At 40.8% G+C, this 18,218-nt stretch overlaps 1 protein-coding gene across 2 annotated transcripts; it reads left to right on the top strand.

The window, feature by feature from the left end:
• Positions 1 to 17,900, top strand: pip4k2ca (phosphatidylinositol-5-phosphate 4-kinase, type II, gamma a). 2 transcript variants are annotated; one of them, XM_087833828.1, is made up of 10 exons: positions 3 to 458; positions 2,420 to 2,517; positions 2,749 to 2,845; positions 3,220 to 3,366; positions 12,265 to 12,411; positions 12,741 to 12,779; positions 12,891 to 13,004; positions 13,264 to 13,528; positions 15,099 to 15,202; positions 15,886 to 17,900. In XM_087833828.1, the coding sequence occupies exons 1-10, from the start codon at positions 300 to 302 to the stop codon at positions 15,964 to 15,966; spliced, it is 1,251 nt and encodes a 416-aa protein (XP_087689954.1). In that variant the 5' UTR covers positions 3 to 299; the 3' UTR covers positions 15,967 to 17,900. The 2 variants fall into 2 exon arrangements, with proteins under 2 accessions (XP_087689953.1, XP_087689954.1); XM_087833827.1 differs by having other exon boundaries at positions 1 to 458; positions 12,741 to 13,004.
• The last annotated feature ends 318 nt before the right edge of the window (positions 17,901 to 18,218 follow it).

The following is an 18,218-nucleotide window of genomic DNA, read 5'->3' as shown; positions in this document are numbered from 1 at the left end:
GGTGGTGGACTGTCTGTCAGTGATTACATGGAGCTGTGAAGTCACGCTTGGGTGAAGTTAGTAATGATTCATCTCCTCGGTTTAAACGTTAAGCGGTGCTCTGGGGAAACAGCGTCAGTTTGACACCAGCTGAGCGGGTCTGGTGACCTTTGGTTGTTGCGAGCCTGGACAGAACAGCCCGAGGAAGGTTAGCCGCTTTAGCTTGAGAGCTCCGGGTGACGGCAGCCGTCAGGAAGAGGCGTCACCGCCCCTACCAGCGCCAGTCGGAGCAGGGCACGAGGGGGAGACGGTCTGCGGCCATGGCTGCCCTCGGTAACACGGGGGCTACCTCCAGTCCTATGGTGATCCTGGCGCCCAAAACGAAGACGAAGAAGAAGCACTTCGTGCAGCAGAAGGTGAAGGTGTTCCGGGCTAGCGACCCCGTGCTGAGCGTCTTCATGTGGGGCGTTAATCACTCGGTGAGTCGGTGTTAGCTAACGTATCACTAAATGCTAATGTTGGTGCTAACTCAGTGTTAGCATGAAAGCTAGCCAGAGTACAGGTAACATCCCCGGACAGGTGAGGGTGTTAGATCGAAATCCGTCTGGTTGAGTGACAGTACACGTTCACCTGGAGAAAAACACGGATGTTTACAGAGCTGTACAAACGGTGGGAACTTGTTTTGCGGCACACAGGGCTGAAAGGTCTTTATAGTCGTACAGTTTATTTACAAAGCAGGTAAATATGATTCTGTCCTGCTGAAGTTTCTCACGAGTGAAAATCATTCACATAAAATCCTGGCTAAAGAATTCCCGGTATAGTTTAATATTCATGAACTTTCAGATGTATATATTACTTGAAGGGGGTCACAACACCTGTCACAATTTTTACATAACAGATGAATGAATGGCATAAACAAACATAAAAGACAAGTATACATTAATACAAGAACATTCAAACTTGGCACATACGGGCTATAAGACCACAGAAACCATCTGTGTTTTGACAGCCTAAAATTAAAATGTTCATATTTCAAGATCGGTTTGAATTCCCCCTTTAAAATGTGTCAAACAGGGGAGATCAGGGTGGTTCTAGTCTGTTGTGTTTGGGTGGGGCGCTAGAAATAAAGGATAGGGAACTGATGAGATGAAAACTGGAAGTTTGAGCAGCTGACTACTAAAATAAAGTAATCTCTCTCTGAGATCACTGTCTCTCTTTCCACACTATCCCAACATCGCTGTATGATGATCCTCACTTAAAGTCTGCATGTGGCTCAGTCTGTAAATCTTTTGTGCATATCTCAAAATGCCTAAAAATACAAAAGGTGCATCTTTGTGGGTGGGGTGCACATGACCTCACAGGTTTCCTTCAGTATTGCCACACTGATGGGTCAGTTCCTGTAAACAAACAAACAAAAACAAAAAAAAAGAACTGTGTAAATGAACAGATTCCTGGTAGAAAGCATTTTTACGTTCTAAAAAACTTCACTTGAAGGTTAAACTTGCTGAATCATGCAGAAACTCTGACACAGCTGTCAAATAATGACCACATCTTAACAATAAGAGCCTTTAAATTTCAGCTAAAACATTGGAAACACGTTACAGCTCAAATGTCTTCTTCTTCTTTTTATTCTTGTCCTACTGTTCAATGAACGTGATGGGCTGCTGAGCATTTTCTTCTTGGAGCTATTGGTGGACGCGTTAATTTATAAACCGCACTCCATGTTTTATTCAGTAGGACCTGAAACTAGTGAATGAGCCCATAAAGTCATGAAGAAAGTGTTTGCTGAGGTCACAGAGCAAATTAGCTGAGATCCATGCACACTTTGTGCCCCCCTGCAACCCAGAGTTTGCCTGTGGTTTTGAGTAACAACAGGATTGCTCCACTCTATACTTCATTTATAAAAGCAGCTCATTCTTAACTACAAATAATAATTTTTAAAAAGTGTCAGATTGACAGAAATGTTTGAAAAGTAATGAAGTAATTTTAAACTAAACATTTGATGCTGTTTTAATCCAAGATATCAGCAATCTGGTGCTTTTTCTCTTCTTACATGAAAGACATTTTTTTGTCTCATCTTGGATTCTTTTAAAATGATTAATGAGCCGCTTTAGTTGTGCAACATCAGAAAACTGACAAAAGTCCCCACAGTGCTGTCGTACAGCTTGAGAGTTACAAATGTTTGTTTTCTAAATCTCTTCTAAAAATCTTTTTATTGCCTGACTTGTTTTCTCTTCATTTGGCTTGTTTCTTGTAATTTTCAAGTATTTTTAATCATTTTCTTTTGATTGGTTAATGTATTTTTAATCTTTCTGTGAAGCCCATTGTAACATTAAGATCAGTTGTCTTTCATTGCTTGTAAAAACAAAATGATATTTGTCAGTTGTGGGTTTATTTCAGACACTGAATTCTGTTTAATGATTGCCTTTTTTTTCTGCAGATTAATGATCTCAACCAGGTGCCTGTTCCCGTCATGCTGCTGCCCGATGACTTCAAAGCCAACACTAAGATCAAAGTCAACAACCACCTCTTCAACAAGTACGACTCAGAAATGAGCACATTTAACTAGTCAAGTGAAAATGTAACTTGCTGACCCCTTGAAGCTTTTGAGAAACTACAAAAAACCCATCGGGGTATAAATCAGTGATAAGACTGGATGTTTGTGTTGGATTGTAGAGCTGGACAAATGTTTTGGAGCTTAAATTTAGTGAGAAATAAGTCATGTTTGTCTTGGAATGAGTTAAGTTTCCTAACTGCTTCCTCTCACAGGGAAAACCTCCCAGGACATTTCAAGTTCAAAGAATACTGCCCTCAGGTCTTTCGAAATCTAAGGGAACGGTTTGGTATTGAGGATCTGGACTATCAGGTGTGTAAAGTTGAGTCGTTGGCTGATGATACTGTTGAATGGTGCATTCAAAACAAACATGAAGTTTTTGCCTGGCTCGAGTACATAAACAGTCTGCGCAGCGAAGAGAATTGACCTGAATTTGCTTTGGGCTACACAAAGACAGCAAGTATTAGTTGTAAATCTCCTGGCACCACCGACAATCAGGAATGGAGGAAGGCTGTACTGAAGCCATTTGAGAGGCGGAGCTTTCATTGGTGGTACTGCACGTTTGGGGTGAATGCACCATAAGGGATGATCGTAGCTTGTTTTCATAAAAAATGACTGAAATTACTTCTTGTCTTTAGTACTTTACTAAAGATGAGTGCCTGTGCTAACCTGTGTGACGTTTCCAGGTGTCACTGACTCGCAGCCCACCTTTCAGCGTTGATGATCAGGGAGAAGGCCTGCTCCTTAACTCTTACGACCGGACGCTGGTGGTTAAGCAGATCTCCAGCGAGGATGTGGCAGACATGCACAACATCCTGTCAGAGTATCACCAGGTATGGTTATAGCATGGACAGAGTGTGTGTGTGTGTGTGTGTGTGTGTGTGTGTGTGTGTGTGTGTGTGTGTGTGTGTGTGTGTGTGTGTGTGTGTGTGTGTGTGTGTGTGTGTGTGTGTCAGGTCAGACAAACTAGTGATGTCTGCAGACCATTTAGACGTGTAGAAAGCTTTTCTGGCCTGCCCAAACCTTTAATTACAACTCTGATCAGCACACGAGTCATTGATTAATTTAATTAATTGTTTGAGAAAATGAAAAATGTCATGTCATTTTTAAATCCCATGGGTTTATTTTCTTAGTTCTTTCTCTTCCAAATGTAATTATTTATAGTATTTTATGACAATTAAAACTTTTTTTTTAAAAGATTATTTACCTTGTTTTCTTGGTTTGAGATTAAATTTCATGGAAGCACTGGTCTGCATATAGTTGAGGCTTAAGAGTCTGTGTTGGCTCACCGTACAGAAGTCTTTGGCTTTTCCTGTTATTAACAAAACTGTTAAACCCTCACAGCTAGTTTCCCGGACTTGGATTAAACCTAAGACTAACACTAAAAGAAAGGTTTGAACATTGCAGTTGCTTTTATTCTAGGGCTAGGCTTATGGCATGTCTGGTAAACTAAGCCTATATATTTTTATTTGTAAACCTGAGTCTTGGTGATTTTGGATGACACTCTTTTTTGGGTGACAAAAATTGTATATGCAGGATAAAAAGTTTATTTATTGTTAATAAGTTTACACGGCACATTTGTTTGTGGCCTGTGGCTTGTTTGTTTGTTGTTTGATGGTTACTTTTAAAAGGTCTCTGCCTTGTTGTGTGGAACCAGTAAATGGCCTGTATTTGTATAGCGCTTTACTAGTCCCTAAGGACCCCAAAGCGCTTTACACATTCAGTCATCCACACACTGGTGATGGCAGCTACATTGTAGCCACAGCTGCCCTGGGGCGCACTGACAGAGGTGAGGCTGCCGGACACTGGCGCCACCGGGCCCTCTGACCACCACCAGTAGGCAACAGGTGAAGTGTCTTGCCCAAGGACACAACGACCGAGACTGTCCAAGCCGGTGCTCGAACCGGCAACCTTCCGATTACAAGGCGAACTCCCAGCTCTTGAGCCACAATCACCCCAGTGTCATTAACTGAAGTAGCTAAAGCCTGTCTGAAATGTAACTACACGTTACATTGCGCCAGTTTGAGTTCTAGTCAAGTCTGACGCAGTTAGCCATTTCCGGTCCAAATGCCTCTTCAGATCATATTTAGATAAATACTTGCACTGGCAGTTAAATGGGTGTAAATTCCTTCAACTACGATCGAGTGATTAGTTACAGGTGTTAACATACCATCTAGGTAACAATGAGAAACAGGTTTACTAGCAGGTTTACTAGTTTAACAATAAACGAAATCCCAAAAACCAAAACCAAAGTGGTTTATGGGACTATTTTTGTCTTTCTTAAGACACACACGTGTACAAACAGACAAAAGCCTGTGTGGTGCTGTGAGATTAGATCCTCCTGTACCAACACATGCAGAGCCAAAGATGGCAAAAATGAAAATGAGGTCCAGCCAGGTAAAGTTAGCACAACACAGGCCTGTGACAACTCTGCGCAGCTATTTTAGGTATTTGAGATGAGATGCGATCTTTGAAGAGTTGGTGAAGAGTTCAGTGGAAATCAAAGTGGTTTTGCCTGAAGTCCTACATTCCTATTGACTATAGCTAATAACAACAATGGCAATGTCTGTTGCAAGTTTTATGGTTTTGGTTAAATGGTTTCAATAAAAATACACTCTGAAGGTCAGTGACATACAGCCCTATAAATGCTGATGAGCAGATTAGCCAATGTATACCTGTCAGAGATAACACTATCCACACACTCAAGTCAGTGACTAATATGATGTTGTGTGGTTAGAGTAATTTGTTGCAGAAAAGTAGCGTTACTGGGGAGAGTCACTGATCAATCAGTGACTCTAGTTGTATGGTTTGAGCTGATCTGCCATGACTTGAGACGGCCAATTAGCATCTAAATCAGATTCTCATTAGACTGAGCTACGGCTGACATGTGCCTCTCAGAAACAAGTGTGGTTGTTAGAAAGTGTAAATACCTGAATTCAATTCCATTTTATTTATAAAGCGCCAAATCACAACAACAGTCGCCTCAAGGCGCTTAATATTGTGCAGTAGATTGTACAATAATAGATACAGAGAAAAACCCAACAATCATATGACCCCCTATGAGCACTTTGGCGACAGTAGGAAGGAAAAACTCCCTTTTAACAGGAAGAAACCTCCAACAGAACCAGGCTCAGGGAGGGGCGGGGCCATCTGCTGCGACCGGTTGGGGTGAGAGAAGGAAGACAGGATAAAGACATGCTGTGGACGAGAGCCAGAGGTTAATAACAGATATGATTCAATGCAGAGAGGTCTATTAATACATAGTGAGCGAGAAAGGTGACTGGAAAGGAAAAACTCAATGCATCATGGGAATACCCCGGCAGCCTACGTCTTTTGCAGCATAACTAAGGGAGGATTCAGGGTCACCTGATCCATATGGATATGATATGAATTCAGTTGTTCTTGTATGCGTCTTCCTCATCGTGCTAATGCAGCAGCCAGTACTATCCCCACGCAGCCATTTGCCTGTTAATTTTGCATCTCCTTTACTTCAGAGAAGTCCAGACTCACCTATGAGGGCTGGTTTTTGTGATCAAGCTAGTTTTGAAAACACAGCGCTGTTAAATAAGCCTCGTTCTCATTAAAAAATAAGAACATTAAAATGGTGAGTTAAACAAGATTATGACATGATGGTGAGAGAGCCGAATGATATCTCTGTGTGAAAGCTGACAGTGTTTGTGCTTTTTTTCATTCAGGCTGTGGAGAATATAGTTATTTTATGCAACTAATGCTTAAGACTCGTTTGTTTTTTTGTTTTTTTAATCTTTTTCAAACCCATCCTGTTTGTGGATCACAAAATTTTATTCATAAACATTCTTTTCCGAGGAACAGAGTTTATTTGATATTGTAAATGTCAGTTAATATTTAACTGGTGACTCATATTCTTAACAAAAACAAACAAACAAAAAATTATATATATATATATTATTAAAACCCAATTCTTTGATCCCCATGATAGAACAGAGAAAACCCGACTCATAGTGGTCAAAACATTTATAATTCTTTATTCAATCATCTTCCGGAAGAGAGAGCCCTGCACAGCCCAACGCCAGCTGCAGGATCTCTAACATTAGAATCATAAAATGTGTCTCATATAGGTGTTATTTTGGTACTTTACACGTCACAGTTTCAACAACTCCTTATATGGTACAAGTTCCTCTTTTCTGTCTGGCTTCCCGTATTTATTAATATGCTTGTATAGCTCTACACTAACTTCCTGTTTTTCAGTCTGGCTGAGCACTTAGTTTGTGAGTCAAACAGACGGTGTAGATGTCAGGGCCTTTTATTGTGAAAGGAAGAAACAGGAAGAAGCCCTTTTTGGACGTTGATAGAACAGGTATTGGATTTTAATAATAAGAAGACAGCTGAGCGAACACAAATTTTAGTTAAGTTTATGCAAATTCATGTCAATACAAAGTTAGACTGATTAGAAGGCTGACTTGTTTCATATTGTCTTTTTTCCCATCCATCCATTTTCTTTCAATTATCCAGTTTAGGGTCGGGCTTCAACCTTTTTCTAGTGTCATAGGGTGAGGGGCACGTCAAGACACTTTTAACCTCACATCTTTACTGAAAGGTCACGTTTCCTTCAACAGTAATCTGCTGAGAAGCTGCAGGAAGAGTGACATTAATAAAAGGGTGACATGCAAGTTGGAGACTGTCCCAGTTGTTTCTTTTTCATCCTGCAGTGCGACTATAAATAAACCTCCCCATGAGCATCTTGAGTCCTTTCTGCCTGCTGCTCATTCAGTCAGCCCTGAGTCTGTCCGTCCATCTCACCTCCTGTCTGCTTTCCTGAGCTGTGTGTCTGCTGCTGCGCGTGTCCTACTTCACTTATTTTCTCTGTCTCCTTCATTTGGACCTTTGCAGCTGAAAAAAACAAAAGCATTTGTCCTGGAGGTCTGAAAGTAAGCATTTCGTGCAGATTATGAAAACAACTTTTTATAGATTTGGCAGCAGGCTGGTGCTGTGAGTAAGAAAATAATTTCTTATTGTCTTGAATCATCCTGGATTTGGTTTAAGGTGTTTCTCAGACACTCAGCCAGGCCGTTAACCTTCCTGTGGGCGGAAAGCCCAACTGGAAGACGATATCCTTCTGCAGATCAAAGCATTTCTCACCATCAAGGTTAGCCAAGGTTGTGTTTTTTGTTTGGTTTTGGTTTTTTTTTCTGTTACAGTCACAGGACACCTTTGCGCACAGGGCTGAACAAACACGCTATATTGTTGGTTTATTAAAGATATTCAAATGTTCATATCGCCACATCTGTGTTCATGTAAATATCAGAGTACATTTGAAGGGGAGATTAGAGCGGCGACATGCTTTCTTTCCGTCAGGTTTTATTTACCATTTGCCGTTCGGCCTGGTGCAGCTGAGTCACGTAGATGATTCAAAACTAGATCTCACTTCAGGCTAAACAGTCCACTGAGCAAACTTTTGGCTGCTTTGGGCTCTCGGTGGAATGTGTAGCCTGTGGTTGTGCAGCCTACATAAAAGTGCGAGGGAGATGAGGAAAATGGCAGCTCTGTTTCTGGACGTTTACTTCATTCAGCACTGAATGAACTCATTGTTTGTGTGTTCTGCATTTTAGTTTGTTTTGTAGATCAGTTTGTTTATTGTGAGTTTTCTGGAGGATATTTAACTTCTGTGCTACATTTTCAGCCTGCAGAACATTTGTTCGCTTGGACCGGGCATGAGAGCTTTGACTTGACTTTAGCATTACTCAAATGAATTTTGACAATATTTTGGGTGAGGTTTTTTGGCAGGTGTAGGGATTTTGTCTTGAGGCTCTGGTCTGTTGATGCTGTGATGGACTGGTGAACTGTCTACAACAGCGGTCTCCAACCTTTTTTGCGCCACGGACCGGTTTATGCCTGACAATATTTTCATGGACCGGCCTTTAAGGTGTCGCAGATAAATACAACAAAATAAAACTAGTACCGGTACCGAAAAAAAGAAAATTTATTCATAACACACGTGAAAAGACCCAGGAAAACCGAGTAAACGATAACAAAATAACGCTGAAAACCTATAAAAACCCTGAAAACTATACATTTCACACCTGAGCCTCAACTCTCGCGGCCCGGTACCAAACGACTCACGGACCGGTACCGGTCCGAGGCCCGGGGGTTGGGGACCGCTGGTCTAGAGTGTACCTCGCCTCTCGCTCTACGACAAATGCGATCATTGGCTAAACGTTTCAAAATAGAAGGATTTTCATAGCAACATTTTTAAATGCATTACAATAAAATTACATTATATTTGCTCGCACACATAGTTGTGTAGTCCTGTGTCTTTGTCAGCCAGTAGTAACAAAAGCAAGAGTGCAAAACAAACTGTCAAAAAGAGCGTCAGCACAACAGTGATGTGCATCCAGAGAACTTTCTTGTTTCCAAATGTTTCCTGGCGCCTGTTTATAGTCAATCTGTTGACCAGATAGTCTTGGAAATGCAGATTAACATTTTATTTGAAGTAATCTGGAAACTCATGATATTTGTTTGAGTAGGTATTTGCATTTTGGTTTGGGGATTCATGTATTGGTTTATTTACAGCGTGGGAAAAAGTTTAAGCGTGCGCATCTGCCACTCACACCAATGATCATCACGTCATTTCACCAGCTTTGTTGCTAGATAATGTTGTGATAATGAACAGTTGGCTGAACGTGTGTCACTGGCTTCGGTTGGTGATAGAGAAAGCAAAGGTGATGCCTGTGATCACTTTGCATGTAAATCTTAACAGCACAGCTTCTGTGTGTGTAGTAATTTTAACAACACCTTCAAAACTTTAACCTCCCACACTGTAGACTCAATGAGCACTTTATTAGGAACGCATGTACACCCGAATGTTCATGCAGATACCTAAGAATGTTCTCTAGAGACACTCCAGGGTGGGGCTGGTTGGGTGAGGCACCACCACATTGAGATGTTTTAGATCCCACTGCTTATGGTGCATGTTTTCTTGGTGTGTCTCCAAACTGTTTTCATATGTACACATTACAAGTTTTTCTTAACACAGACTGGAGCTGTTAACTGACTTGGCCATAATTTTGAAATGCTTGCGTGCCACAGTGAATCAAGTGAGTGTAAAATATGAAGGCGACATGTAGTCAAGGCTTCAATTTGAACTTGAATTTGACACATTTATCGAGTTATGTGTAAAAGTCACGCAGATAGCTGAGCTGAACAGAAAAGCATCCACATGTATGCAAGCTGCAGATCCTCTGACAGCCTCGCGGTCAGAAAATGGTGTTAGGACACGAAGAGAGATGTCTTTTTAACACCGTGAGCATCTATTGGTCTGATGGGACACTGAATGAGGCCAGTCTGAGGGAAGCATCTATTTTAACTGACTGCTATAGCGAGTGCTGAGCACAGCTAAAAGTCTGACCCTGATACACTCAGTAATTGGCCTCCATCAAAAGCGACCTTTAACTTGTGAAGTTAACATTTGGGTTTGTTGATAATCTTTTGAGTTATCGATCCTAGATTTTTGGCCCATTCTCAAGTCAAAGCAATTGTTAATTCAGTAAAAAAGATGGGCACTGTCATCTTACTACAGTGGGCGTGTCCTCTACCTACTGATGTGCGAACGAAACTCGATGCCTCAGTAAACACTTTGCAAACCACATTCGGTATATTTTTCTTAGGAAAGCTGCCGTTATGCACAGCTGCTGAAATAAGTTGTTCAACCGGTCTTAGTGCAAAGGTCTGTCTAACTTTAGTTTGTTGGTGATGGAGTACTAGAGCAGGGCGATATGACCAAAAATATTTATCACGATATACATTTGAAAATTTGCGATAACGATATAACTGACGATATAATCGACACTAGACAAAATACTTTACAACTCCACAACTTTATTAGTGCAAAAAACCCCGTCAATGTATTGTCACTTAAACAAGCAGCTGTTTTTTAAGTGGATTAAAGTTATATAAAAATGTAACAGTGCAAATGTAAATTCCTTGCTGACAGTTTAACCAAAAGGCATTTCCAGTGGAAATTGGCCGACATATCCTCAGCATAACCATGTATAATATCCACAAAACTTAAAAAGAGGTTAAACACACGCAATGCGGTAATATTATGTTGAAGCACAGTAGTACCACTCCGCGAGGCTCCTGCCTACGATGCCGTAATGCTCCGACAATCCATCAAGCAGTGCGGCTTCGTAGCTTAGCAAAGTCGCACTAAAACATTTGACAGATTGTCGAGCGCCGTGTACATAAAATCGTTTCGAGGTCAGTAAACACAACCAGAATTCATACATAAGGCGCACGGGATTATAAGGGGCACTGTCGATTTTCAGAAAAAATCAAAGGATTGATTTTAAGTGTGCCGTATTTTCCAAACAACACGGTAATAACGACGGCCCGCTAGCATGCTCTACCAAAAATAGTGCTTTGTTGTGTATCTGACGGACAAAAGCCAAACCAGTTCCACACCACTGAAGTTGCATTTTTACAAACCAATTCTGGTTCATCCGTTTGATTTAACGATCCGCTTTCGTTCTTCTCATTCTGCGTCGCCGCCATGTGCGTATGTAAACATAGGCAGTGCGTATGTAAACAAAGGCACTGCGCATGCGCGTTTCACCCATATTCTATCGCGATATTTCACTTTCCTATCGTTGCCCAGAATTACACCGGTATTACCGTGAACGGTATGGCCCAGCCCTATGGAGTACCAGATGAAAACAAGAAGTACTTTGAGTTTCAGCGTTTCCCATGCATGCTTGCGAGCCGGCCAGGCTTATTAATGACTGCCCAAGTATATTTTTGCTTGTTTTTTATGTGTTTCCATCTCATGTTTTAAAAGTTCAGTTGCTACTTACCAGCGCAATCACTTCACCTTTTGTGTTTCCTTAGCGACTGGGTCCCTAGCCCTGCCGCTGCTGTGGCAGTCCTTTATCGTTCAGCTGCTTCTTCGGCTGAATCAGGATTTTGTCCAGCTGTTGGATGAACACCTTCTCCAATCACTGCACGGCTGCTATGCAGCTGCAGTCCAGAGTTTAGACTTCATCAGTTTTTTGTGTGTGCTTTCAGCAACATGGACACCCAAGTTTGTAAATGAAATAATTCTAGAACAAAGCAACATAGGAGTTTTAGATTGATACTACTAGGAGGCTGTTTCTTATCAGTCTCACGCCTGGTGTAGTCTTCCAGGTTTGTTCTTCAGTGGCAGTCTGCAAACACGTTGTGCTTGCATTGCAGCTGGGGGGGTCAGAGAGTAGGTTTACTTTATCCTGAGACATTTTGGCAGCCAAACCAAGACGATATTCAGGAAAGTAGTTGGAAGTTTACTAGAGAAGCAAATAATATGTTTGCATGCAAATCAGCGTAGGTACAACAAAGGATGGATCAGTAAGAAACAGGAGCAGACCAAGCATGACCCAAGTGTACAACACATAATGATGTGTCAGGGCTTTAAGGTTTATGATGAATCTCATTTCTCCACGAGAGACGATATGAAGCATTGCAAAGACCCAGGAGAATAAGAAACATCGCCGTACTCAATTTAAATTTTCAGTTGAATTGAAATTGAGCGTTGCTTTCAATTTCTCCAGCACAGACGTGAAACTAGAGTTATTAATCGCTCTCGCTTCAAAAGAGAGTTTGAATGTTTGAAGCTTTAACTTCAGTTTTTGTTCGTTGTGTTTGTGAAGTTGTTCCTGCCGTTGACATTAATCCACCTTTTCCACCTGTCATGCAAATTCACAGTCATTTCCTCTTTGCAGCACATAGTGAAGTGTCACGGGAACACACTGCTGCCACAGTTCCTGGGTATGTACCGCGTCACCGTGGACAGCGAGGAGACCTACCTGATGGTCATGAGGAACATGTTCAGCCACAGACTGGTGGTACACAGGAAGTACGACCTCAAGGTGAAGAGGAACCTTTTTTTTTAATCACTACTTCTCATCAGTGATTCACAAATTAATGAGGAAGTCGTGCTGGTTTCCACAAGTTGAGGTTTTGGAAATGGTCCAAATTTTACCGTATGTTTGTTCCTCAAATGTATAGAGATGCTTTGAGCATTCAGATAAAAAAAAAACCCAGCATGTTTTCGTTATTTGGGCTTTATTTATTCATGATTTTATTAGAAAAACAAAATGATTATCCATTTAATTTAGTGTTTTGCTCTTTAAGATGGTCTCTCACTCTTTCTGTTTGATGTATCAGTGGTAATATTAAAAGCAGTTTCTCTTTGTAGGGCTCTCTGGTGGATCGGGAAGCAAGCGACAAAGAAAGGGTAAAAGAAACTTCTTCCTTTGTCCTCTTTTCATATCATTATGTTGTTTTCTGTCTTATCTCAAAGCCAAGAGTCCTCCTGAGATGTATAATTTATTTATTTACCCCGAAGGTCAAAGAGCTCCCTACCTTCAAAGACATGGACTTCAGGAACAACATGCAGAAGGTTTATGTGACTGAGGAGGAGAAGGAAAAGTTCATGGAGAAGCTAAACAGAGATGTCGAGGTGGGTGAGCGGTCTTGTTGTTGTTGTTTCTCTCCTCTGCCACACAGTGGCAGTATCAGCCCGCTGAGGTTGCTCCTCTGATGCTGTTTAGGAAATATTAAATGTATTTACTTAAATTACTAGTGAAGGAGGAGAAGTTTCAGTTTTATGAGGAAATTGCAGATCTATCATGATTTAAGAGTTTGAAAATCGAAGTTGGTATTCTTTTTAAGCTTGGTTATAAAAGCCTTTTAGAAAACGCTGTCCTCTCCTCGCTCAGTTTCTAGTGAGGCTGAAGATCATGGACTACAGCCTGCTGCTCGGCATCCACGACATCGGCCGAGCTGAACGGGAGGAGGAGGAGTGTGAGGAAGAGGTCAAAGAGGAAGATCCGGAGGCAGAAAACGGCCTCGTACCGGGTCCTACGGTGGGCTCTTATGGCAACTCTCCGGAGGGAATCGCTGGTTACATGTCCTCCGTCAAGCCTCTGGGGCCCGGGGAGTTCGACCCCTACGTGGACGTGTATGCAGTCAGGAGCTGCCCAGGTGAATACTGGTGCTTAAACCTGAAAGTTAGCTGACTGCATTGATCAAACCAGTACCAGTGACTGTTTTCATTTTATTTTTTAAACCAACACCAACCGTTTGTTTCTACATGTTTTGAGTCCTAATGTGATGAATGAATCAGTGCCTCACAATCAGCCGATTGTCTCTGCCATGCAAAATTGCCATGCTTTCGTGCTATAAATAGTTTATGAGCTCCAGGCTCCAAAGTACATGGGGGTGGGTTTAGCACAAGCTGGTTTATTTCTCCCAGCATTTTTGAGCCAGAGCAGGAGACGGTCTTGTAATATTTAGGGATTAAAATAAACATCTGTTTAAAACTTGCACCTTAACTTGTTTTTGTATTCTGCGATTTGTTGTGTGGCGAACTTTGAGCGCGAGTATTATGGGATGTGTCATGGTTCAAATAGTACTGCACCAGTTTAAAGGCTATGACACAGAGGACGGTGATTTTTTTTTACCTGTCTTATTCCTTGTCTGGAGAAAACTACCAAAGGTGTCAGAAGGTGGCATATGAAACGTCTCCTTTTTACCCGTTTTCTCCAACCAGGCAGGTTGTCTGTGGTTTGAGAATAATTTTTGGATAAAGTCATATTCTAATCCTTGTAATTGTTATTTATTGCTGTGAAAAGGAGAAACATGTTCTGTGTAACAGCCTGTATGTTAGGGTTGGGGGAAAAAAATCGATACTGTGTAGTATCGTGATATTTTGTTTGCTAATAATGTATCGATACAGGGACAGCAGAAATCGATATTTTGTTACAAAAAAAGGTTTTTGTGCTCTGACTTCAGAGCATGTTGATCCTTTTTCTGAGCAAGAATCCTGACATTCCTTCACTGTCCAAATGTGTTTAACTTTTTTTATGGCAGCAATAAACATGACAGTTTACTTATTTTAATTTAAGACATGTTTTATTTTAATTAAGTTTAAATAAAAAAGTTTTAATGTAAAATTATATTTTGTTTTAATTTACTTTCAAATTCTTCAGTTGCTGAAGGGGCTGCATAGTTTTCATAAATTGCATAGTTCAGAATAGCTATAATTGTACCAGATGGTTGCGTTCAGTTAAGTTGGACTAGACTGTAATACAAACCTTTCAGTTTGTCAACAATAAAACTGAAATGAGAGAAAGACTGAGTGTGAGACTTTGATATTAGATAAAATGAATATTGATAAAGTTTACCTTTATGTACAGAATCTGAATATTGCAAAATATTTTAAAAAATTGCAATAATATCGTATCGTGGGATGTATGGTGATTCCCACCTCTACTGTATGTCCTGTATCACCCTGACAACTTTAGATCCTGAAGACATTTTTTTGGAAGTTGAGCCTGGTGTTTCAGATTTGGTTGATTTTCTTTTTTCTTTTTTACACTGAATAAGCCTTTTACACATGACTGTAAAGTAATAATATAGCTGTAGTGGTTCTAATTTTAATATCTGAATGGGGAGCTTTTGGTTTGATGCTTTTTAAATGAGACCTGTGACTGCCGCTGTCACCACAAGCCTGGTAAAATAACCCAGATTGTTCTCTGCCTTTTAATCTCAGGAGCCCCTCAGAGGGAGGTCTACTTCATGGGCCTGATTGACGTGCTCACGCAGTACGACACCAAGAAGAAAGCCGCTCATGCAGCAAAAACTGTCAAACACGGGGTGAGTAGCACAAGAGAGGCGGAGGGCTGCTGTCAGCCGCTCGAAACACTCTGCTGTACCCGTACGGAGGTCGAGAAATTTACAGATGAAGCTGGTCGCTTAGATTATTGTAATTCCTTGTTTACTTGCCTGAAATGACTGCAGGGTGTTCAGAATGCTGCTGCTAGGCTGTTGACAAAGTATCCCAAATACTCCCACGACGCTCCCCTGCTGATCCAACTGCATTGTCTCCCTGTTAAGTTCAGGGTCCATTTTAAGATTATAATGATGACCTATAGGGCCCTGCACAGTGTAGCTTACATCAGTGATCTTCTTCTTCCTTATCGCCCCACCAGGTCCCTGAGGTCTTGTGACCAGGGCTTGCTGGTTGTCCAGCATACAAGGTTAAAAACTAAAGGTGACAGAGCGTTTGTATCAGTGGCTCCCAGACTCTGGAACTCGCTCCCTTTGAGTTTGAGATCTGTGGACTCAGTCATTTCTTTTAAAAAGCAGTTAAAAACGTATTTGTTTAAACTTGCTTTTGGTTGATTTTGTTTGTTGGAGGTTGTATGTCCGTTTCTGCTTCGGTGAAGCACTTTGTGATTTTTATCTTGAAAGGTGCTAAATAAATAAAATGTTACTTTACTTACTTACTGACAACGTTATCTATTTATTTGTTCCCCCCTTCTCTCTCTGTGTTCCAGGCTGGTGCTGAAATCTCCACAGTCCACCCCGAGCAATACGCCAAAAGGTTTCGTGATTTCATCTCAAACATATTTGCGTAACACTGCCACAGGTCGATCCAATTGAGAGCTAAAAGTCTTCTACTATAGACTAAAAGTAGTATGCACACACACAGGTCATTCTTTAGAGTTGATGATCTGAGGCAAGACTTAAGTTGTAGCAATATAATATACTACTTCTGATGCATATATTTATTTTTAAGATGTATTTCTGTAGATGTTAACACTTAATGAATTAACTCTGGAGCAATAGGGTACCTGCTGTTGATCAGTGTTGAAAGTGTTAAACTGCATCTGTGTAAGTTCAGATATTATGTCTCTTTCCTCTGCTTTACTTTGGTTTTCCAGCTGTGAACTTAACTTAGATTGATTCAACTTTTGCTTTTGCAGAGGATTAGATGAGAACACTAATTTCATGTGTGAAATAAATATGAGATGTTGGCTTAAATAGAATAAAGGCAGGAAGTAGAGGGGAATGGGTTTCATAGCTCTTTCCAAAAGTAACAAAAATCTGCTTATATGCACCTCTAAAGCACCACAGAGGTAACCTTGTGGTTACATTTGCAGATGAGAGGTTTCTGTGTGAACAATCCATCAGTATCTGAGTGTAATGACTCAGATTGAGGCAGACTTGAGGCACCGCATCAAGTCTGCTTTACAGATACCCCCCAAAAAATGTCAATGAGGTTTATTTCAAGCAAAAATGCTATTCAAAATTGTCCCAAATCTCGGTTTATTGAACTGGGCTCAAATCTGGTGACTGTGAAGGCCGTAGCATAAGATTTGCATCATTCTTATGAGAGAACTCAGCGAACCCTTGTGCTCTGTGGAAGGAGGCGCTGCTATCAGGAGAAATACTTCATCACATGAAAAGACAGAAATCAGTCAGAAGAGTTTAGTTTTGAGTTGCAGTGATGCTTTCATGTCAGTGTCAACTCACAGACTGCATACACCCCATCTGATCTTAAATGGTTCAGTAAAATAATAACCTAGTTTAAAAAAAATCTACAAAAGATGTATATCTCTTTTTTAAATAGATTTTCAAATAAATGATAAAACCACAACTTCATCTTCTTAGACAGTTTTTGTCATCGATGAGGTTTAGAGGTGCCAGTCGGCAGATGTTCTCTCAGCAACAAAACATATTCCCTACACCCTGTGATCTTAATGAAGATTGGTATTAAAGGCAGTAGTACACGAGGTTCTGCACTTGAAGAATATTATTATTTATGTATATATGGACGCCATTTGATTTCCAGTGCCAAATGTGTGGGATCAAAGCTTTATTAAAGCAGGATTTGCACTTTGAATTAGTGTTTTGCTGCTGAGCAGGTAAATGAAATGCAGTTTGAGCAGATCAAATGCTGATTTCCACCAAAGCCTCCATTATTCTTATCATTAACATGTGTAGAGCAACGTTGTCACAGTGAAACGACCAGAAAGAAGAAAATAGAACGCATATGGGACGATTTGGCCTGCACACATCTCTTAGCCTGTTAGCATATTGGGTAGTTTGAAGGTGATTTATGAAGGTGCAAATATTTAAGGATCATTTCTGCCTTTAAAAAAAAAAATCATGTGTTTTTGATGTTGTTCTTGTTGTTGTTGTAAAATAAATATGAAAACAGCTTCTGAGAATGAGCCCATCCGTCATGATTCTGACTCCTTGTGTAGTATTTTGTGTGTTAAAATGACCGATATGAGTCACAGTAGCATTAGGATTATGAAGTATCATGTGTGTAATGTAACGGTATTTGAGATTTAGTGGTGACCAGAGTACCGTGTGAAACATTCTGGATAGAAACACTACATTTCAGTCGCTCAGCCTTACAGCAGTGGGATATTAAACAGCATTCCTGAACAGTGACAGGGCAGTGATACTCTCTGTATGATGCCTCATCTACTCCATGATTGCACATGTATTTTTACAAATCAGCTTTTGGACCAAAATATATTTTACCAAGAATTTCTGGAAAGTGTTCGACTCATCATTCTTGTGTAACTCTGTGTGCGTGCGTGTTGGTGTGTGGGTGTGGGTGGGGGGAGGGGGTGTTGGTGGGTGAGGGGAGAGCTGTATGCTCACTATCTCAACTTCTAAATGTATAAAAATGTGATAAAATGAGGGGAAAAAAGATTTGAGGTTGCCACAGCAGATCATCTGCCCCCATGTCACCCCATCTCTAGCATCCTCTTCAGTCACACCAACACTCTGCATACCATCCTTCACTACATCCATGAATCTTCTCTGTGAGCTTCCTATTTTCCTCCTGCCTGGCAGCTCCATCGTCAACATC

Source organism: Neolamprologus brichardi, chromosome 20, assembly GCF_056152115.1.
Source record: "Neolamprologus brichardi isolate AB-2024 chromosome 20, ASM5615211v1, whole genome shotgun sequence".
Taxonomy (NCBI): Eukaryota; Metazoa; Chordata; class Actinopteri; order Cichliformes; family Cichlidae; genus Neolamprologus; species Neolamprologus brichardi.
Note: the sequence above shows the minus strand (reverse complement) of the source record. Positions and strands in the feature narration are given on the sequence as shown.